The sequence below is a fragment of the Cyanistes caeruleus genome, chromosome 5 (assembly GCF_971803275.1).
Source record: "Cyanistes caeruleus chromosome 5, bCyaCae1.hap1.1, whole genome shotgun sequence".
NCBI classification, from domain to species: Eukaryota; Metazoa; Chordata; class Aves; order Passeriformes; family Paridae; genus Cyanistes; species Cyanistes caeruleus.
Genome location: NC_141705.1, coordinates 57,014,665 through 57,038,321, shown reverse-complemented (window position 1 = coordinate 57,038,321; position 23,657 = coordinate 57,014,665). Strand labels below are relative to the sequence as shown.

Sequence of the window (23,657 nt, the reverse complement as noted above, 5' to 3'; positions counted from 1 at the left end):
AAGCATGCAACAAGTTTTTGTTAGTACAAGCTATGTTCAGGACAAGTATTTAGAACAATTATTAGCATCTGATTAATGTAGGAAAAATCCTATTTTAACTGATGCTGAAGTATGTAAGCGCTTTTCCTGAAAAGCACAGTGATCTGCCCAGTGCTAAAGTTATGCTTTCATCTGGTTATCTTTCAAGGCAACCTGGGTGGTCACAAAAAGCACTTGACATCTTGATGCACTTCAGCAGTTTTACATATACACAAACTTTGTAGAAAAATAAATTTGTCATTCGTCACCACATATGTTGATCTGAGGAGCGAGGTTCCTGTGGCTGTAGCTCCTGTGCTGCTCAGCCCTTTCTCATACTCCCTCCCTCTCTCCACCTCCTCCTTCTTTCCCTCTTTTCCCTCTTTCACTTTTTTCAATTAAACTGTTTCCTCATAAACGCAGATTTTCACAAAACAACTCTGAAGGTCTTGCTCTGCAGAATATGAAAATCATTTTTGCTAGCTACAAAATCATGTCAAAAATGTCTTTGTGCTGACTTCTTATATGGGCCAAACATTTAGAATATCTAATCTGTTATCGCTCTTCAGCAGGCAGTCTTGGCAACTATGATCTATTCTGCTTTGCTTTGGGGAATGTGATAAAGAGCAAGAAACAGCTGGTTTAAGAAAGCCTTAGAAACATCTCTTAGTTTATAAAGACAATAATAATATTTTCATATTTGAATGGATTGAGATACATGTTAAACCACAGTAAAGGGAAAAAGTAAGTAAATTCAAAATATTTTCCCAAGTCAATAAAAGAACACTGCAAAAAAATCCCTTCACTCTTGGGGTTTCAGAGAAAACAAGTACACACTGTACACATGCAATTAAAAAACTGTCCTTCAAATCCCATCCACTTAAACTATCCCCTTTACTCAAATATGTTTATATTATATTACAAAGCTTGTGTTCATATGTTAAAAGTGTCTATTCACAAATTCATTTTTCATCTCATTATCAAGTCCTTTTTTCCAGTCTGTGTTGCTAGTTTAAAGGAAAAAAAAAAAAAAAATTCTTAACCAATTTAATTATTTTCTCCTGTGTGGCATTGTTTATAAGTAGTGTTTGGACAGGGAAAAAAGCATAGTTTAAAAATGACAGTCTTAAACATATAAATAATTTACTATTGGGAATACCAGAGATGTTATTTAACATAATAGTGTCTTAAGACAGTGTTTCTGTAAGAGCCATCTTCTGCGGTTATTTTGTTGATACAGTTACAAGTGATAGGACACATTTGGTGACTGCCTCAGACAACACAGGACAAACTCTGCTTTTGGTTATGTCCAGCTAACTCCACTGGCTACAGTGAGGAAGTGTTAGGTAAGTTAAGAATTTGGTTGTTAACAGCAGGCTGGAAGTGATTCAAAGATCACAGAAGTCTATCAAATAGGGCCCTTTGATTCCAATGGGCTTTAAACCCTGTGGAAAAAACATCAGTTTCTAGGGTAACAACACCAGAAGAAACATTTTACTCATCAGCTTTTAGAGGCTACAACAAACAGCCAAGACCTTTTATTTCTTGCATTTTAAAGCAACCTATCATTTAAAAGAACTTTCTGGATGGCTAGCTGCTTGTTTGCGTGATTAGAATGAACACACTGATATTTCAGCAAAGGTAATAGTTTCAGGTGCCTTTGACAAAAATCAAACCATGTGTGTGTCATGGCGAGTTATACAGGAGGGTGGCAAGAAAGCCCTCAAAGTATATACCTCCCCACACAAGATCTGCTCTGAAAACATTCTGTCCCTGCTTGGGCAAATTCCCCTGGATATCAGTGGGGACTTTTCTTGGTTACAAGTTGGATCTGTAACTGCTCAGGCAATATCAACATATCAGGACATCCTTTAGCCCCATATTTTGTTAAGTGTTTTACCTGGTATATGACCTCTGCAGGTGTAATAGAATTCTTTACAATAGTCTTTGCACAGGTAGGGAAGCATTAGTTCTTTTTCAGGAGTTTCCCCTTTCTCAGGTGAGTGGAATAGGTTCTGAGCGTGAGGTGAGCAGTGTGCACACTTGATTTCCTCCAGTAGCTTTCCACATTCTGTGTTGTTGGTAACAGAAAGGACCTGCAAGCCACAAACCAGAGACAAGTAAACCTGTGACCTGTGTCCCCATCTTACAGAAAGAAAGATTGCATGGCCTAATGCCATAAATAATGCTAGTGGAACCAATACAGTTATTCTCAATGCATGGAGTTTCATGTCACCATTCTGCAGATGCAAAAGTTGTTACTATGAAATGTGCAATATGCCGTTGGTACAGTGAAGTTTTAATTTCTCTGATTTCTTATAGAGGATTCTTATAGAAGCTTCAATAAGATTTCCTATCTCAGCTTGCTTCTCAGATAAGACTAGGAGTACTCAAGTTATTTTAAGGACCTGTGCCTGGCATCACATAGGCAATGTATGAACTGGAGGAATCATTTATATAAGAGGGAGTTACAGCAGCAGGCCTACCCACTTCTCTTACAAGAAATACCTAAAATCCTAACTTGTAAGGGGCCTACTCAAGTGTTTAGAGACTAAAATTTAAAATTCTCCCATCAGAACACATCAGGAAAACCATGTCTAGGTATTTGTAAAACAGGCGGATCTTGAACAACACCACAGGATGGCTGCTGAAATGACTGCTGTGGACTTCAGCAGGTGCCAGGGATTTTTCATGCTTTAAATGCTGCTCTGCCTTTTGCTCTGCTTGGAGGTGGGAAACCGTGCATGTTTACAGACATGTTTTTCTACTACAAGTGAAAAAGCAGAATTTGTAATGTCTTGTTTGTGTCAATATGGAAACTGAAAAAAAGCATGCATTATGTATGCAGAGTGCATAAAGAGGCATGAAACCACAACTGATGATGTGTTTAAGTAAACACAGGAGCCTAAGGAGTGCAATGTCATCAAATTGTGAAAAATAATGGAAAACAGCTTAGTTGTCTTTATTGGCTTTTGAATGCAGTGCACTTTGTTAATCTATTGTTAACCACACAGATTGTTTTTTGATCATTCATCCCAATGGTGGGCAGTGAGAAATGTGTTCTCTCCATTGAGAGGGTCTGAATCTGATCCAGTGTAAAAACAAAGCTCAGGTTCTTTCTGCTATTTACATAAAACAGTTATAAACAGAGACTGTAAGACACTTATATTAAGAAATACCAATGTAGTAACTACATGTATTGTATGAAATATGTAAATATTTGCAAATCACACATTTTAATAGATTGCTAATTTTTTCTATAGTTCGTATCTCTGAGCTGCTTTGCAGGACTTTCCAATGTCATTCCCTTGCCACGTAACATTAAAGGGAATTATCTAAGTTACTTTTGATAAATAAGTTATTTAGTGCAGGAACATTCTGGATATGCTTGAGTCCACTATTTCATAGATCAGCTCTCTTCTAGGATGCTGTACTTTGATAACAGAGGTCTGAACTCAACTTTTTATTTATGGGGCATAATTTTATAGACCTCAAGTGCTTGAGGGAAATGCACTTTCAATTGTTTAAAACAGATATGTATGCAAACTTTTTCACAATATATGGCCCATACATTTAAACAACATCCTATTTAAAATAACCTTAATTTTGAAGGCAAACTCTATCCAGGAAAATTTAGTCTTATCATACATATATTGTCAAAAGACCATCTGAAATGCGCACTGAAGTTTAGTGTTGGAAATTGGACCACTGATTAGAAGAACACCATTTGACTTCTACTCTTATTCTGGATATGTTGCCATTGGCTTCAAAAAGAGCTCATCCAGGTTTGCCAGGATCACTAAATGCATTAAATATTCTACAGACTATCTGCTGTCAAACTATCCTCAGCTTCACAGCACTTGCAGGCAATTAACATCTGCCACATATAGTATATTATCTCTCTTCAAATCTTTCTTGAGAATATAACTCTCTCACATATTTTGTAAAGTGTTTGTCTTTTGGTTTTTTGGGGGTTTTTTAAGCTTTAAGACAGTAACCAATTAATTGCAGGTTGCAATTATGGCAAAAGGTTTGCATTAGTCCTGAATTCTTTTTGGAATTTTTTCCATGGCTGCAGGCTCTTCTTTTCTGAAAAAAGTTTAGATTCCTTTTGCTAGACTGCCCATTTGGGCCATAGCAGCATAATTCTTAACCTTAGCCTTCTTTCTTAAGTTCCAGATGTTGTTCTAATACGGTAAATCTTGAAGACAAGAACTAAAAATATAATGATAACTACCATAAACTAACAAAATACATAAGAACTAAAACTTTGAATTTGAATACTGCTTAGCAGTCCAGGTAGTAGAAACTGGGCATGCTTGCAGCAATCTGTTGAGACAATATTCTGCACTAGGCTGGACTTTCCTAAGGGATGCTGTGATTCTAATACAGGGAAGGGGCCTATATAATTCTATCAGGTCATTGGCTGCCAAACAGGACAGAGTCTGAAGCCAAGAGGGGATGAGCAAAACCACTAAATGCTACTTTTTAAGAACATCATGTCATTTGTCTCTTAAAGTAAGGATGAAATGACCCATTTTGGTGCTTCCATGAAAGGAATGTGAATACAGACCCTGCAAAGTACTCGCCTACATGCAGTAGTACCACCTGGTTTGCAGAAGTCTCAGAAGTTTTCATCAGGGAGTTCATCTCAGGCTTTCTTGTGGTAACAGTGTGATGGTGTGTTTAGAAATGCAAGTAAACACAAGGTATTACTAGGTAAATATTCAGTGTGTTTATTGAATTAACTCCACAGAGATGCAGATATAAAACTGTACTTCTACTGGAAGACTCCAGAACACATTGTGAACATGGGCGGGAAAAATAAATTACAGGATGGCAAAGCTAATTTACTGTTTCTTGTGGAAAACGTAATTGACGTTGCCTGGTGATACAGGCTTGCCAACATTTCAGTCCTCAAAGTTAAGACAAAAGGATCCTAATCCCCCTGAGCAGCTGCTATCCAGGAATTAACCACAGGAATTCACCCCCTCATGTCATTTCTGGAATGAATCTTGGTCATATAATAGCTAATCGGAAGATTAAGGAATGAGAGTCAATCAATTATCTGAAAATCAAGTACAATGTTACTTAACTTTTAGAATGCTCAAGTAAAATCGGGTGGTAACATTTGCTCTGTGTGAGGTCTGATGTGTAACTCTGTACTGGCTTGGAGATAGGACAAGTCTCTATTCTGAATTTCAGTAAATTGATAATGTATTTATCCTGGAGTATACTAAACCAGTTCTAAGCAGATTCTGAAATACTTATTTAAATGAAGCATTTTTCTGTTGGATGTCTACTTTGAAAATGACCTTAAAGTTGACAATGGCTTTGGTCTTTTGAAGAAATGTAAACTAATTTCCTGCTTCAATTTTTAAAGTCGTATGTAAAACCATCAAACTGCAGTGGTTTAAACTAACTGTGCTCTGGAAAATATGTAAAACTTCCAAACATTTATTGCAACATGCCTAATAATGATTATGCCTACTGCTGACTAATTTACAACATCTGTAAGATCATCCTTTAATCTCTAGCCACATGAAAGTTAAACGGGTAGACTAAAGGTAAGATAAATCCTGGAATGCACAAGAAAGCACAGCATACTAAATTGGTTTATCAACAGAAGGAAGAATGCAAAGAAGAAACAGAAGATGACACAATAGACAAATTCTTTATGACTAATATTGTCATCTATCTTGTGTACTCTATCATATCTAGTTAGAGAAAGGCAGTAGGATTTTGATGCTAACAGAAGGAAAAAACACAGTGAAATAAGTCATTACATTTACCCATATTTGATACACAAGCATTTATGTCTAAAAATCATGTGCTGACGAGATTGTTCAGCTGTTGAGTTGAACATATGCCTCTTCTGTATTATAGTGCTGGATTATGTCATTAAAGAGTTCAGTTTCAATTTTAGGGTAATATTTAAATAGATCATTGTACTAAGGCAGCTGTTAAAGGGACCCCAAGATGAGTTATTTGTTTAGTTGGATGTGTTCAACAATAGCCTTTGTTCATGAAAGAGCCAGAGCAAACAAATGATTGTAAAAGGGCACACTTGAAAACAATTACTTTTCACCCATTCCTTGACAGCCTTGGCTGTGAAACCATCCAAGGTAGAGAGGACTTCTTTGCCTGTCAGGCTGTAAGCAAACTTTTAGAAAAACTGATATTACAATATTTGGCTGGGATGCAGTAGCCCTTCATAAACAAGAGGATATCACCAGAAAAATAAAAGAGTTAAATGTCAACAACAGGACACAAATTTTTCACGTGAGCCAGTGCAATGTTGTATCTGCTCTTTACAGTAGCTCCATTATTGTTCCCAAAACTGCAGGTGGTGCTTGAATTTATAAGCACAGATAAATAATTTGGTCAAAAATTCTCACAGACCCAGCACCTTAACCAAGAAGCTCTTATTAGAATGCATACTGAGCATGGTCAATTGATTTTTAAATTTTTTTTAAAGATGGCAGTGCTCACATTTCTGTTAATGGCATGGCCACTCCATCATGCAAGTAGATGATGGACTTTAAAAAACCTCGTTTGGGAACTGTAGTAGAACACAATTTAAAAAAAAAAAAAAAGAGCTTTTAGAAAAGTTACATTCAAAGGTATACCATAATACTTTGCCATGTCTTTTACAGAATGATCACCCCATTCTGTCAAGTATAAATGACATATATTTTGAAATTTTTTTCTAAACATATATGTTTGTCAGATAATGTTAAAGCAGATTTGTGAGTTTCATAAAAAACAATCTTCAGTGAAAAAAGTCTGATTTTACAACCCTGTAAAATAACATTCCTTAAAAAATGTAATTTATATTTTAAAGAAAATACAAAATGTGTTCACCAGCTCAGAAATAGGTACTGTGGCATATATGGTCACCTCCTCAGATTTACATCACATTTTAGTACCCCCAGTAAGAAAAAAAAAAAAAACAACACACTGAAAAGGAATTAAAAGATCTTTTAAAGTAATAGTAAGAAGAGAATAAACACTTCAACTGCCTGGGGATGGAAAACTAACCAAAATTGAACTTCCAGTTTACTGCCTTCAACCAATTACCACAAAGGTCTCCAAGCATTGAGTATTCTCAGTAGCATATATGCCACTGAGACATTGCAAACAGGGTGAATTAAGGACATATTTTCCAGTCCTTTTATTTTTTTCCTTCCCCCCCCCTCCTTTTTTTTGTTTTTTTCCAGATAGATCTTTCAGGTTATCTGTGTGTAGTTATAGTTTAATTCAATCATCACACAGGAGCCTAATGACACTGTCTCTAGACAACATGAAGAAATATATCTGCCTTGAATCTCAAACTGCTGCTGCATATGGTATGAATAAAGAGAGATCTGCAGCTGAAAACCTGCAGTAAGACAGTTCTCAATCATCTGGGAATAGAGGGGGTAGGACAAATGCTCCCTCAAAAGGCATGAACATTTGGACAGAGCTGGGGACTGAAGGAGAATGATGTTCTCCAGTTTCACCCATTAGTGAACCAACTAACAAACACAATGGTGTTGTTGTTATTCTTTTGCCATAAGCAACAGGACTCTGTGTGTGGGCAGCAGTTTAGTGGGGAGGAGGATAAGTCGACCCCTTTTTGTCCTATTGATTTTTTCCTATTTGCATGACTTGAGCAAATTAAATGATGCAATATGGCTTTTTGTTACAAAACAAAGTGAGAGATACCACCCAGACACATATGTTGATTCGTAGAAGCTGTTTACATGAGAATGGAGTGAAATCTACCGTGAACTGAGCATAAAAATTCGATTCAGGCTGGGTATTTTTTTTTATTATGCTTGGGCCAGCAAGACTGAAACACAAGTTTTCCAAGAGTCTCTCAGACCTTGACAACTAGAGAGTTGTAACTGAGGAATTCTTAATTAAACCTAAAGGAGGATGAAATGTTCTAAAAAAAAAAAAGAAAAGAAAAAGTAATAATAATTAAAAAAAAAAAAAAAAGACAAAAAAGACACCTAATTGTTTGTTTCATGCACAGTGATTCTTAATGACATTATTCAGCAACTTCCCTGTGCGTACCCCCGGATGCAGCACTGGCCAGCACAGCACAGCTTATCAAACACGGTCCTGCCTGGTTAGGTACCCACGCGCTTGAAAATGTAAGCAACAGGCTGATAAGCAGAATTTAACTTGCTAAAGGATGCAGAGAACTTGACAATTTTAAGAAATCGGTGAGCAGAGAAGGTGCTTCCCTTCACATGACCGCAGCTTGAAATTGGGCAGAGAGGCTGCCAGGTAATGTGGAAAAGCATTCAGCAGAGTATCCCACGGCACCTGGTGAGACACCGGCCCTGGCCAAGAGCCGGGAGACCGGGGTTCCACAGCGGACACTGCGGGGGGCTTTCGGCGCTGATACAGGGAACCGTGAGTAGCATCACGGAACGCTGGTACACCGGCATCAAGCCACTATCCAGACCCCCTCCCGAAGTAAACGTGTGGAGGAAACCAGACACGATTTTTCACCCCAGGAAAAACCCAACCCGGATGGCACCGCCGGGCGAGGGCACATCCCCTTCGCTGCCGCTGCCGGGAGCCCGCCCGGCCCCTCCGCCCTTCCCCGCAGCCGCGCCTGGGCAGCGGCGGTACCTGCGGGCGGCCCGGCACCGCTGCACCGGGACGGGACCGGCGCCGGGGCCGCCGCCAGAAACTCGGGCGCTGCGGACTAAAAGTAGCTCGGAGGCAGAGCCGGCGGTAGAGCCGGCACGGCGCTCCCCCCGCGGGGCTGCCGTGTCCCCTCCGGGCGCGGACCTGCGCCGGCTGCCCGTGCCTCCCGAGGCAGCGCCAGACCCGAACCCGGATCCCGCTCCCGCCGCGCCCTCGCCCCCCGGGCAGGAGCGGCCGCGCCCCGCCGCGGCATCGCCCCCACCCGCGTGGGAACGCGGCAGGTTCGCCGCCGGTGCGTGGCTCGGCGCGAAAATAATAAAAAAAACCCCACAACACCAAAAACCTCCCCCAAAGTCCGGCGCAGCCCCAGGTAGTGCCTACCTTGGCCTCGCCGTGCGGCAGTCCCTGCGCCTCGGAGCGGGAGCAGCAGGACAGGCGGGGGTAGAGGCCGCGGCACATCGCCTCCCCGCCGCCCGGGGCCTCCGGGGACAGCACCCGCCGGTCCCGCTTCTTCAGCCGCCGCGGCGGGGTCCCGTTGAGGCACCTTCTCCTCCGGGCGCCGCTCTCCCCAAACTTGGCATCCCCCTCGAAGAAGCACAGAACCACGGCCACCAGCAGCAGCTTAAACGGCAGCATCTTGAGCATCATGCCTGAGGGAGCGTGTGAATGCACCCAAACCGGGGGTGGGGGGGGTGGGTGGGGGGAGAAGGAAGGAGGGGAATCCCACTGACTTTTCTTTGCACTTCAGATCAGGAAACCACCTCCCTCCCCCAGAAGGGGAAAGTCTGGAGGAGAATAAGTCTGGAGGCGGTTAAAGCGCCGACGGAGGAATAGCACCTCGGCCACCCCCGCTTCTTCCAAAAAGGCGGACGCGAAGAGGCAGCAACGGGGGGGAACCGAGCCCCCGAGCCCCGGCGGGAGGATGCTCGAAGCCGGCGAAGTTGTGCGAGCGGCACAGGTTTTAGCAGCTGCCGCTGCCGCGCCGAAGCGCCGAGGCTCGGGGGGGGCCGGGCAGCGGGCGGCGGCAGCAGCCCTTCACTTGTCGTCCCATAGGAAGGGTGTCCCCGCGGCGGGACTGCGGTGGCGGCCGGGCCGGGCGATGCCCCCTCCGCTGCTGCTGCTGCTGCCGGCGGCGGCGGCGGCTGCGGCTCGTCCGGGCTCTCATGTTTCGCTCCCTCTTTTCTTCTTCTTTTTAAGCGGCGCGCGGGGAGGTGCTGCCACCGCGCGCCCTGCACGTCACCCGGCGGCATCCACCGGCCGCGCGTGCCGCCCGTGGGGGCCCGCCGGGAAGCGGGAGCGGTGCTGGGGCCGCGCCCGGCGGGAGGGAGCGGCGGCGGGCCCCGCCCCGAGGAGATTCCCCCGCCGGGGCATCCGGCTGCCCCTTTCCCCGCGGGGGAGCGGGAGCCGGGCCTCCTGGAGGGCCGGCGGAGAGAGGGAGGGAGGGGGCAGGCGGGCGGCTTCCCGCTGCCCTGTGTCGGCGGGAAGCGAAGGGATCGCGGCGGTGCCCGGCGGAATGCGAGTGCCGTAGGTGGGTCCTGCGCCCCCGACGGCCGAGGCGCCCGAGGCAGGGCTCCCTCGGCTTTCGGCTCGGCCGCGACCGCCCATTGCCCCCACAGCTCATCCCCAACGCCACGGAAGGTTCCAGAGGCGTGGGGCCAAGCGCGGGGCGGGCGTCGAAGGCGAGAGCTGCCCTCAGCTCCCGGTGCCTTTTTCCAGCGGAGCTTCGGCGCCGTGGCTGCCCCGAAGGTGCCTCGAGCTGGCCGACCCTTGGAGTGTGCGGGTGCGGTGACCCACGTACAAGCTGCTGGTGAGGCCGGCACGGCGGCCATCTCCAAAGGTGTGAGGGAGTGGCGTGTGGGGGGTGAGCGTCCTCCCGGTGGGCCGAGAACGGGAGATCTGAGAGTGGGAAGAGCAGGAAGGTCCAAGTACCTGGCTCTTGGTGGTAGGAAAGCACCTGTGAGGCCAGAAGCCATCCAGAAAGGGAAGAGGTAAAATGGAGGAAAAAGATGGAAGCCCAGAGAACTCCTAGGTAAGCCTAGGGTAAGCCCTCAGAGGGGGCTGTGGTGCAGGTGCAGCTACAGCTGCTGACTTGGAGGCAAAGGGTAGGCCATAGTCAGAGGTGTGTTTACCAGGGACTGGCTACTCATCCCAGAAACTGAGGAAAAATTGGGGTGTACCCAAAGATCCCCTTTAGGAGGGAGAAAGGGAAACAAGTATTGCATCAAGTTCCTCACCTGCACAGGTATCTTTAAACCAACTAGGCCCTGTTCCTGTTTTTCATCAAACAAAGTGAGTCTCTTCATATTTACACTTGAGCTCTTAAACAACCACACTGAGCTAAATAGGAGTTTGGCATGGTTAAATGCACATCAGATAAATTACTGAGTAAACACAAAGACTCTTTCCTCTCCCTTCAAGAGCATTTTTGAAGGCAACTCACGACTACCCCTTGTCTTGCCACTGACTCTCATTTGACTGAAGGTTTTCCTAACCAAGGCTTGAGCCATATCCCCATGAGTAGGGAAGGCCTGTGGTGCAGCTTGGGCTTCATCACTTGTGTTATTTCATGAGTGAAATGAGAGTGTGTTCCTGAGAAACAGTATCCTTGCTTTGTAGTTTTAGGAAAAAGTTCTGCTTTGCAATATACAGACTTGTTCTGTGAGCAACCTGACATGGCAGAGCTGTAGTAGTGCAGTTCTATAACAGCAGCTGTGCCCTTTCCATTACTCTGGGGTACTGCGTAGATTATTCTGAAATGAAAGTGATTCTGGTATACAGCACAATAACATATCATAATAAAGTCACTCTTATTTCCAAGCAAATCCTTCACAGGGGGTTACACTGTGAACTGTGGCAGAACTGTGGTGGCCTAAGGATAGAGCAGGGGGTCTGTGTGTCTCCTTTCCTCTATAGGCATAAATATCCATACCAGTTCTCAGAGGAGCTGAGTTTGAGGTGTATTAATTAAATAAAGATTTCCCAAAATGGGCTTTAGACCAAGCTGCCAAACTAAGAAAGAACTTAGTTTTCTTAGTTTGTGTAGAGCTGTTTCTACACAGAAATTTTACATTCATGCATGACGGAGACATTTCCCAGAGATTCTGTGGAATGTGCTGTTGAACTTGTATAATATAAAGTGCTCAAAACTTCAAGCTCTACAGTGATGGGGTGATCATGTATGTATCATCAACAATGTAAAGATGTATAAGCAAAATTTGAAGAAGGTTGAAGGTTCTTTAAAACCTCTAAATAGAAATTGCTGATTCTCGGGATTTTGTGCAAGAAGACCTGACTTAATCTAATGTTCCTTTCCACTCTTTAAAAGTACAAGTTGGCTTCTTTTCTAATGAAGCATTTTTCTTGGTTGGTACAGAATTTTATTTTAATTTTAATAATGCAAAGTTAAGATCAATGTTAGTATATGCCAGTTGAGAGTGTTGACTTCAGGTGACTTCCAGTCTCTGATAAACAGAGGTAAGGGAATACTTACGAAGTAAAAACATACACATAAGAAATACGGATAATAAACACGTCAGTTTTTTAAGGCGACCTGGATCTGTCACATGAAGTTCATTACTAGAAATAATTAAACATGGTGATGCCATATGTGAGTTGAATAAATTCTGTTATTTCTTCAGATGTAGATGAGAATTTTTGTAGGTTATGAGTAAGAATCTTTGGGTTACAGTGCAATTATGTGTGAAAGGGTTAGAAAGTTTTAAAAGGGGAATCTGTTTCTGCCACACTGTTTGAAAGTAGCTAGATTTTCTTCTATTTTTGCCTGGGAGATGGACTGTGCTTAGTTACACCATTACTTTAATTAATGGGTATTATTATTTATCTAATGATATATCCTTGGCTACCAGTGTCATGTGGATTGAATGTGTCAGTGTAAGGCTGATGGTGGCATGCACTTGAACTTACTGTTTCTCAAATTATTTTATGTTATACATATTTGGCAAGGGAATTCAGCTTTCAGGTTTGAAGACCTGTTGGACAGCAGGAAGAATTTTTTCAGTGAAAGGATGGTTAAAGCATTGGAACAGACTGTCCAGGGAGGGGTGAAATCACTGTCTGTGGAGTGTTCAAAAAACAACTGGACATGGCATTTAGTACTGTGGTTTAGTTGGCGTTGTGGTACTCAGTCAAAGGTTGGACTTGGTGATCTTGGAGGCCTTTTCCAACCTTGATGATTCTAGGTCCATGAACTCCCCAGCAGTTTGAACAAAAGAGGAAATGTGTAATTACGTGTAGCAACTGGAGTCAGTTTTGGGAAATACAGCTATCCCAGGAGTTTGCAGGTAGGAGCAGAAGCTGGGCAAAGTGATTTCATGGCACCAGGTTTGATAGAAGCAAACAGTAGCATCAAATCATCCCTAAACTACCAACAGATGCTGTTTGATGACACAGATTTACATATTCTTGTGATTCACAGGGAAACTTTCCATGTGGTCACCTCACTTGTGAAAAGCTAAGTCCATGTAGTGTGAATTGTCTTCAGCAGGGCTAAATTCCAGCCTTCCACACTGGTGGCAAATACCTAGCATATCATGAAGATGAATATTGCAGTGTTGGAGCAGGCTTGGACAGGACAATGTTATGAAATTACAATATTCTGAGAAATTATGGTATTTCGGATACTAGTAGGGGAGCATCATGCCTGTATATCAAGAGCACAACTAGATAAAGCAGGTGTACTTCAGTCCTTGGGAGAGTGACTCTGCTCTTGTTTTAGCTGGAATTTGAGTTGAACTCCTGAAACATATTTATTTTGTAAAGACAAAAAAGCTTTTTTCTTTTTTTTTTAAGAACCACTTACTTGAGGGTGAAATCTCTCCATTTGTCATTGCCATTACATTTTTCATTGAGTCCTTGTATAAACTGTAGGATGTCTTGTGAAGCCAATGATTCCTTTTCAGTCTAGGTAGTTCTATAAAGAGCAGGGAGTAGGGCTTGATGATCCCTATGGGTCCCTTCTGACTTAAGATATTCTAAAAGTCTGTGGTCTTATTGGGATTACTTTGTATCATAGACCAGTAGGAAACAGTCATGGATTCTGTGCTGTTGATGCTCAAAACTAGAGTTCAATTTCCAGATTAAATTATTTTAAAAAAAAGGCTTTAATTTGAAATTTTGTCTGTTTCATTTAGAGGGGAAAGCAGAAAAATCTTTCAAAAGGTCACATAGTTTGTTTAAATTACTTTGAAACAACACCAAGCTTGAGAGCCCAAGTTGTGAGTCTTCTGCCTTAGCTGCAGTAGACTTCAAGTTCCCATCTCCCTGTTTTCTGTCAGCTAGATGACAGAGACACAGGAATCTGGAAATTTGGAATGAGGACATGGGCAGGCAGGAGTTTCAAGGTTTGGCAGTCTGGGCTCCTGTGCTTCTGGCTTTTTTTGGGTGAAAGCCTAACTGTCCTGAGAGTCCCATTAGAAGTGGAGAGTTTTTTCTGATTCTGGGCTGAATCACTGGGGCTGGGGTTCCTGTGGCTTCAGGGCAGAGAGCTGAAATACCAGGAAACTCTGACTCTGGGACAGTCTTAATGGCAGGAGTTCCCCACAGCTGTGAACTCCACAAGTCCACTCCCTGTAGCACTCCTCTGGTAATGAAGAAGGAAAACTGCTGGAATGGTTTCATTAAAGTGTCTTGTGGTTAGTCAGAAGGTTATAAAACCATTATATTTTTGCTTATATTTCTGTTTGTGATGTAACAGAATTTTTTCAGTTCGTCAGAACATTTCTGGTTGGTTCTCCCCACCTTATACTATAGCCCACATAATTTCATGGGGTTGAGAATAACATGTTGCTTGTCTTTGCATACCACAAATACAAGGTGTGAAAGCTGGTGTAGCATGAATGAACAGGACTTGTTAGGATATTTTTTATGGGAAAATAGGTGCTCAGACAGTCACAGAAAGGTTTTTATGGTATGCCTTTACCACGGATTTCCCCACAGCTCTTAGAAATCTTCTAACCCAGCTGAAACCACCTGGACCATTTGAGTGTGTAAACTAATGCGTCTCCTCTCTACACAAGACTTCAAAAAACCCTGATTCCTGTCTGTGTACAAAAGCAGTATTGGACTGACGTTAACTCCACTTGATTGGCTCATTGGGGATTAAGACCTGCAGATTGTTTTAGCACATCACATCAGCTGCTAACACAAACCTTCAATTACGTGTGTTCAGTTTTGCAATGAGGGCTGGTCTAACTAGGAGGCAGATAAAGCAAGGCATTTTGTGAGGGAATGAAGACTCAAGAGGCCCTCTTGCCTATAGCCTGCATACTTTCACTACCTGCTGTAATTCACCTCAACAGCGGGTCTCTATTTATGTGTGCTACAAAGAGACAAAGGAAGCTGCTGTGGGAAAAATCTTTCTTTCCTGGCAGGGACTGTGGTAATCCCACTCCATACTGCAGTTTACAAGCCACGTGTTTGCTGTGCCTTGCTCCAGTGTTTGAAGTATCCATAACTTGCTGTAGGAATGATTTGCATAAGATGTCAACAGGGAACTCTGAAATGCTTCTAATACCTACCAAAGGTCTTTCTGAATAAGTGATATTGTGCATGTCAGAAATAAATAATGGACTTAAATATTTGTGCCTAGTATTCTTTGTGGCCTGCTGAGCATGGGGACAGAAATTTTTTTCCTGGCAGTGTTAGAAGTAAATGGTTACGAGGCTCTGCTGTGAGTTGCCCAATGAATGGGATGTCAAACAGGATCCCACAGGCTTTCCCTGTGTTGATATGGTGCATGTGCATTTCCCTTTGTTCCATAGATCAGTGTGAGTCAATTCCTATTTGATATGGAAGCTTGGGGAAGTTCTTGATAGTAGCTTTTTTATAATACACACTTAAGGCACTGTGTACAGCATTGCTGCATACCAGGCATATATGCTACGTTAACTTGAGGCCGCTTTACAAACAATAAAAAACTTTTCTCACACAAATGGAAAATAACAGTGGAGTCAGCAAACATTGCCACATATTTTTCTGGAACAGCATGTGTCCAATTCATATGTGTGATGCAGCTTTCAGAAAGATGTCTCGAGTTCAGTACCATAATTTATCTCTTGGAAAGTAAGGAGTTCAGCTCTATTACAATTGCTCTTCGGTGCATTGTTCACACTGCTACCCAGGGCCCTGGCACATGGGGGAAACACTGAACCTGACACACATCCTCAGCCCCATGCTAGCAGCCTGGCCCAAATCAGTCATTCTGCCATGTTAAGCGATTCTGAGCAGTGCCGAACACTGCCTCATGTTTCTGGCATCACATGTGAGCTCTGCAGGCTAGTGTGCACTTCTGTGCAGTGTCATACATACAGCAGGCAATCGTTTCCAAGTGCTTGTCTTCGAAACTTGTCACCACTGACCTATGGTTGCAAATTTTAACCTTTCTTTCCTTTACTTTTTCCATCTTGTTTCCCTGAAGGGACATTGGGAACATTGTGTTACCAGCCTGAATACTGACCGGATGAGATCAGTCGGGAGAGGATTAAAGCTGTAGCCTGAGTCCCAGTCATGTAAAGAAAAAGCTGGTGGAAGAAGGAGATTTTGTAAAAAGCTAATTTTTACAGAGGGTGTTCTTTGGGAATCCATCACTGAAGTCACTCAGTTTGGCCTGCTTGCCCCCCTGCCCCCAAACTCCTGTGATGCACGGCAAATTTCAAGCATATGGATCTTAGATTATGTACAATAGTGAACCTTTAACCAAAAGCCATGCGCAGGTTCACAGTAATTAAAAGGGAATGCCAGCACTTGTTTGGCCAGTAGCTTAGGATGTGGCCATAAAGCTGCTTCAGCCACACAGAGTACTGTCAAACCATCAGGTTTTGGGACTCCCTGGTTCTGCAGCCTGATACTATTCTACCAGGAATGTGGTCTTCAAAGACAGATTGGACTATCTAAATTCTTCAAACCTTGAGGTAAAGAGCCCATTAACTTTGGTGAGAAATAAATCTAAGTAGGTGGTGGGTTCACACACAGGTGGCAATGTGTGAGTAATTTCTTTCATTTGACTGTAAGATGCATGAACAAAGAAGATCTTTGGATAAAGATGTAAACTGATGTGGATGCCAGATGAACTTTGACTGAACTTAAGGCCGAACCACATTTTAAAAAATAAATAAATTATCCAGGATAAGGAGAGACAATAGCAGATGCTGGAACCATCTGTTCCTGGACAGCTCTAATAGAAAACTCCTTCTAGTCTATTGCATGTTTCTTTCTCCATTGGATAGTAGTGTTCTCCCTATGAATGTGGTCTGCCTGTGGTAGGATATGAACAATGATAGCCTTGATTTCCAGGTGAGTTGTCCTCAATCACAGAACTTCCATATGCAGCCTTGTTTCTGCAGTATTTGAAATCTTCATATAATCTAGTGGTTGAGTTAAGCACTTCATCCTAACCTTAAGGCATGTATTACAATCACTATCAAATGAACTTTAAGGATGAGCTGTACTGCTCCATGTAATTTGTTACAGATGTGAGGGAATCCCTAATTTCCCAAGGAATGGTCACTGCAGACTAGATGTTGTCTGAATGAGGTAAACAGACTGCACTTAACCCTTACAGCAGAGATTTGGTTTTAATTTGGGCAAAAACATGATTTAAAGTCATCATTTTTCCAGCTTTTTAACTTTTTCTGCTCCCCATATAATTTTTTAGAATAAAAAATTTTAGAACAGAATCATAGCATTCCAGGGACTATACAAAATTACAGACTACTTTCTGTGCTTGGGACAAGATTAGTAGGTATAGGTCACCATTCAGACTTTCACAAATGATCAGTTTTTTGAGATCCATCCAGTGGAATAATGATATTTAGTGATTTTTAATATGGAAATACATTGTTTGTAGGACAATGTCTATGACATGGATGAGTTGTTGAATCTTGCTAGCAAATCAGTCAAGTATCAGTGGGAGTCAGATGAGTTCCTATTGCCACTCAACATTTTGTGGAAACTCAGGGGTCAGCTGGATGTTCAGGAGGGAATTCTTTGTTCCAGCAGTCATTTTTTTCCTAATGTAGAGTCTGAGATGCACTCCTGTGGAACTGTTTATGATAAACTTATCTGAATATATGTAAGGAAGGAAGGCTCTGAGGACATTTGAATCCTGTGCCTCTGGCAGCTTGAAGGAGCAGAGGGACTATGTGGGTTTTTCTCTCTGGACCTGTGGTTTTTTTAGTAGAACCTCACACCAAACGTTCAGTTCTTTTGGGAGGTTTGTGTATCGCTCCACCAAGCATGGCTTTCCAAAGGGTTTGAACTTTAACACCAGGGGCACTTGCATGTCTCAGGAGGAGGTAATCTGTATAGACAAAACTTTGGGAAACACTTCTAAGTGACAGCTGCATGTTCCCTGAGAGTGCTGTTGTACCAAGAAATCAGTGAACTAGTCTGGAAGTCTGCACAATCAAATTGTTTTGACAGAGCTTAGTGGGCAGGTAATAATTCTAAATTTTCCAGTATTTTTGGATACAAGACAGAGTTTTAGAGTTTTAGTACTGATTTGAACACGATGCTAAAAATGTAATTTCAAGCAGATAACATAATAATTGTCTTTCTGCTTTCCTACAGGGAGGGAGTCATGTAGGACATAAATAAGACACCTCTAGAAAAATTACTTAATGGGGATACAGTCCTGTGCTTCCTTCTTACCAATCCTTAATTTAGAGATTTCTGGAACAGGATTCCACACTTTATCTTGAGATCCACCCAGTACATGGGAGAATTCTGAAAAGATGTAACATTTAAATGGGTTAATTATGATTTTATTTTGTTTTTTACATCCTTTGTCAATGCAGGCATCAGTTCACTCACTGATGGGTAGAACTAGGTAAATATCTTTTATTTGAAGAATGTTAAGATTTATGAATAGTAATAAAATTAGACTATAACTGAAAAAACACTGAAGCAAAAAGGAAAAGAACAACAATTAGTGATAAAATAGAGAAGAAAAAGTGAGTAATGAAATTAACGTTCCTCTACATAGCATTATCCTCTCCATTGTGGCTCAATTCAGTGCCCATTCAGCAGGTTCCCCTTAATTTCATATTGTATAATCATGGAATGGTTTGGGTTGGGAGGGTCCTTGAAGGTCATCCAGTTCTAATCTCCTGCCGTGGGCAGGGATAACTTTCACCAGACCAGATTGCTTGGAGCCCCATCCAGCCTGGCTTTGAACACTTCCAGGGATGGGGCAGCCACAGCTTCTCTGGGCAACCTGTGCCAGTGCCTCTCCACCATCACAGTAAGGAATTTCTTCCTAATCCAACATAAACCTGTCCTCTGTCAGTTTAAAGTCATTACCCCTTGTTCTCTCTTGATCCTCCCCTCACTGTGGAGATCCTTCTCTTCTGGACCTGAACCTCAGCTGATCCTTTATGCCTTGTGAGTGCAAAGATGTTAGCTAGCTATCTGTACAGTATTTGTTTACTTACATACTTATGTTTATTTTTATACTCATTAATGTTACATTAATATGGAATATTTTCAGTCATTGCATTGATAGGACAATAAAATTGTTTCATGCACCACTTAACTTTTGAGCCATGGATTTTGGTTAACTCTGAAACAGAAACCATTGCAGTGTATGCTGATTCTTACTTGAGAAAACAGTTCTTTTAAAATCTTTCTTAGAGAAAGATGCTCATTTCAGTGACCTTACTTGTACAATGTTCACAATCCTTACTTACTTGTTCGAGGAGCCTTGTGGAAACGCAAGGCACTTCTTAAGTGCTAAGTACTGTTTATAATAGGAAATTTTTCTTCCACTCCCAAGCCTAAGCTCTTCCCAGAAAATTATTTAGCCAGGCTGTGCTGTAACTTTCTGTAGTGTTTAATGAGAATAATGTTTCATTGCTTCATTTGGCATGTAAGATACAGTCTTTGTGTATGGCAACCCACAAAATAAAAAGGAACACTGCAGTTTGTGTTATTAAATTACAACATGTAATAAACATCCATTTTTTAATTGGTATCAAGGACTCTGAGAAGCTGTTTTGACATAAAGCAGCAAAAATTGAGAGATTTTGTGCTTTGTCATACAGGTTTGATGCTTTGTGAGTCACAATTTATAAACATTGTGGAATATTTATTACTGTCCTATTAGAAAATAACTGAGGATCTGTTGTAGCAATATATGTCAGAAGCACATGAATACTCAAATATTCCTGTTCAAATGAATAATAAAGATTCCTTCTTTTTCACAGTTACAGTTTTACATTTTCAAATTAAAATACTGTAGAGATGCAATTTCTTGAATTTGCTTTGTTTATGGAAACACAGCTTTCCAAAGAGCTGTATTGGTCGATGCTCTGATTTGTTTACATATCTGTAGAAAGGAGACAATTGGAAATGATGAAATCACTGCTTTACAGGTAGCCAACACCCTTGGCTGTGTGTATTTTGGCTGAGATGGTGAGGAATGCTGCAACCCAAGTGTGATTCCACCGCCAACTCCATCGATGCTTCATACTGAGAATGGGTAATTAGTTTTCATTAAACACTTTAGCTGACACTAAAAAATATTAGTATTGCTACTGAACACTATTTGCAGGACCTATATTGACATTTTCATACAATGTGCATCAAAATTAACTTTGTTTTCACTTGGTGTCATGGGTAAAACAGCATCTGAATCACCTGCTTTTGGAAATTTACTTATTACAGTAATGGGACTGGAATAAGACACAATGAAAGAGAAAGCTGAATGCAATTATTTTAAAAATCTTCATTATGTAAGTTAGTTCAATATAACTCTAGTCTTTTGTTTTAAGCCTGTTGGAAATTAGTTTTGTGTTAGTATTTTAAATGTATTTGTATGTTGCCCTGCACAGTGATAATCTGAATTTGATTTTGTCATTTAATTCATATTACAGTAGTCTATAGAGTAACATTAGAGTAAATTTTAAGTAAACTAAGGAAATATGGAGATTGTAGAAGGAACATTTATTAGGGTACTGTTGTATACGGAGAAAATGCATGCTTCCTTCTATTATTGAATTAAACATCTCTGGGCAGTAATGGAGAGTTATTGAACTCTGGTGTGAACTCTGAGTTATAGTTAATATTCTAAATGGTGATTTCCTGCTTTTGTCTTATGAATAGTTCTAAGTAAATTAGTAAAGATTTAGTCTTATTTTTTTCAAAAAGAAAATGTTTAATTAATAGGTTGATTCATTTACTTATTAGTTGTTTGTGTCTTAATGTAAATTTTAACTTTGTGAAAGAAAAACATAAGCCATTACTCTATGAGATTGAAAATTCCTAAATTTCTGAAAATTTTCAAAATCCTTAGCTTTTAAAGTGTCTGTGCTCTAAGAGTTAAAAACAAAAAAACTTCATTAAAACCTGCAGCAGAGTCAAACTTTTTTCCTTGATGTCTGAGGCATGAAATTCTGTGCTGGGACTTCTTATGATCCTTTTATGGCCACATTCAATTCCCAGTTGTAAAAGAGAAGAGGAGGCCCATCGGCTGTTTGAAACTGTCACATCTCTGTTGATTTCAGTTTGAATAATTTCTAACTACAAATTTGCCCCAGGGTCTTTCTGTACAGACCCTTCTGTGTTATTTTCTTTGAGAGACAAAAAATACCCAGAAAACTGCAATAAAATGCTTCGTGCTCCATCTTGTGCCTTATCATTTTAGGATATTAAAGTGTAGTGGCACTTTGGAAGCAAAAGAAAGGAAGGTGGCCTGCCAACTAAAGCAGGATGCAATTTCCTTTCTCCCTCTTAAATGATCTTTTGATGCCATCTTTGTTAGCTAGACTCTGTTGTACTGAATTTGTCTTCAACACATTAAATTCCAAAAATAGAAATACTGTCGGTTCTCATAAGGCAGGGTGAACCAGAAAAAGATTACACCTATAGCCATGGGACTTAAAATAATAATAATAAAAAAGAAACCTTGCACTGTTTCACCTGTTAACTTAAGACATTTGGAAGACAAGCATGACCACTGAGAGGTCCTTCCGTTTGTGACACTTCAGAAACAGCTACCTTGAAGAGTGGTGACAAAGATGATATGGACACACCTGAGATTCTGACTCTGTTGCTGACCTTAACTGTAGGGAGAGTGTACCAAATCCAAAGAACTCTGAAGTGATTCTTCAGTTTGCTGTCCTGGATGCTTCTCATTCCCTATGTCCTGCAGGAAAGGAGTGTCTCTTTTTTGTTGTTGTTCTGTTGTTGTTGTTGTTTCCCTCCCCAGCTCCCTAGCTACCCTAGAGAACCAAGTGTTACTCAGTGGAATTCACCTTGCTGAAGAGCAAGACTTTTCAAGGCTCCTGGCCTGCTGCACAAACACAGGCTGCTTGTGCTGTTTTGGCTAACAGTTCAAGTATCCCAGCAAGTCCTACTTAATAAGCTATCTGATAAGGCTTGGTTGTGCTTCACAGTGTTTAAATTTCTTGGGGAACTGTTTAGATGATGAAAGTGCTCCAGTGCCTGCATTTGTGTAAAACTCCAAAATTATAAAACACAGCCTTTAGTGTCTCAAGGTCTCAGATGACTGAAATACCAAAAGGATTTGCATATTGAAGTATTTTGCTCAGTATCTCAATATTGGCATAGACAATATGTTGTGTAAATGTTATCTGTTTATGCTTTGCTTTCTGTGTTACTTTTTGTTGGTGTGTCTGTTAAATAGAATAGTCAGAAAGCAATTTCATGGCTCCTTGCCGTACCAGAACCTAAAGAAGGAAAAGGTCATGTGTATATCATCTAGTTTTTATCTCAGCAACAAAGGATTGTACCTTGTATTTTTGAGAGATTCTTCTGATTTGTTGAGCTTTAAACAGTATTATCAAATTGTAGGTGGTGCTGTTTCTCTTTGGCATTGTATTTCCATTAAATAATGTCTTTTGAAAATGGTGTGTCCTCACTGACCGACAGTGTCTTAACATTCACGTGGAAAAAAATCTGCAATAAATTTTAACTGATCCTGGGTAAGTAGTGAAGTATTCTTGTTGTTATAATTGCTCATCCTTACAAATTATATATAATACAAGCTTCTATTATATACTTGGCCTGAGCTTTAATTTTTCAGAGCTATTACTTAAAGAAAAAAAAATAAAACTTCAAGCAACAGAACATAGTCTGTGACAAATAAGGAATTCCAACAGAGGTTACAGGAGACTTGCTGAAGTTAACATGTTTCAGACCTTCAAAATACCATACTTCTGCACACATTACTTTGCATCTCATTGAAGATGTCCAGGTTCTAGTGATGGCATTGTTGTAGCTGTGTTTGTTTAGCTTTTTTGTTTAAATATAGCTCTTCCTTTCCCTTCTGCCCTGGCATTATTTTCACAGTGTTTTTGCTTAAATCAATAATTTTGATAATTCTAACTGGACAATTCTGTTTCATTTACTTATGGCACTTCATGTGAAACAGTTCTGCCTTCATTTCCTGTTTATTTTTAGTTGCTAATTTTCAGACTTTTTCCATCCCCTTGGGTTTTTTAAAATCCTGTTTGGTACAAACCAGGGTGGTCCAACTGGCAGCCCAAGGAACAGTTCCATCTGGCCTGCTGCATTTGCCAAGGAGGAGCTAGGAAATGCCTGTAAGAGCATGCACTGCCCTCACAAGCACATGTTACCTATTACTCAGATACATAACCATGCTTGAAGCCCAACTGTTGTGCCATGTCCACCTGGAAAAGGAGATGGGAAATTGAGATTTCCTGGCATAGCTACTTGTCTAGGAGGCTAGTTGTCCTTTCAACAATCTTCAAAGAGGATGCTACAAGTGGGAGCTACCACCTGTTGTAGAAGAACTAGGCCACTGTCATTTTTCCTGGTTAGATTGATAAATTAATAGACAAACTGACAGGAAAACTATGCTTAAGCCCTGGGACAGTAGGAGCTAGTTAGAATTTTAATAACAACTTCAACAAAACTGATTTTACCAATTCATGGGATTATTTCAGGCTTTGCATCTGTCAAATGTCTCTGTTAAGTCACTCTTTTTTCCTTACGCA

The 23,657-nt window shown here is 41.2% G+C and overlaps 2 protein-coding genes across 16 annotated transcripts in view; one reads left to right on the top strand and one right to left on the bottom strand.

Annotated features, from left to right (window-relative positions):
* The window catches only part of HHIP (hedgehog interacting protein), a 69,500-nt gene extending 59,490 nt beyond the window's left edge, over positions 1 to 10,010 (bottom strand). The window contains exons 1-2 of the mRNA XM_086889304.1: positions 9,046 to 10,010; positions 1,919 to 2,114 (exon numbers count right to left, since the gene is read on the bottom strand). Of these exons, the coding sequence (XP_086745430.1) occupies positions 1,919 to 2,114; positions 9,046 to 9,312 (463 nt within the window). The 5' untranslated portion in view covers positions 9,313 to 10,010. The remainder of the gene's footprint in view (positions 1 to 1,918; positions 2,115 to 9,045) is intronic.
* The window catches only part of LOC147653144 (uncharacterized), a 161,224-nt gene continuing 147,516 nt past the window's right edge, over positions 9,950 to 23,657 (top strand). For 5 of the 15 annotated variants that reach the window (XM_086889321.1, XM_086889318.1, XM_086889311.1 and 2 more), the window contains exons 1-3: positions 9,950 to 10,192; positions 10,381 to 10,501; positions 20,052 to 20,158. In XM_086889321.1, the coding sequence (XP_086745447.1) occupies positions 20,139 to 20,158 (20 nt within the window). In that variant the 5' untranslated portion in view covers positions 9,950 to 10,192; positions 10,381 to 10,501; positions 20,052 to 20,138. Of the gene's footprint in view, positions 10,193 to 10,267; positions 10,694 to 20,051; positions 20,159 to 23,657 lie in introns of those variants that run through there. The other 10 variants (XM_086889312.1, XM_086889309.1, XM_086889322.1 and 7 more) reach the window with 9 other exon arrangements.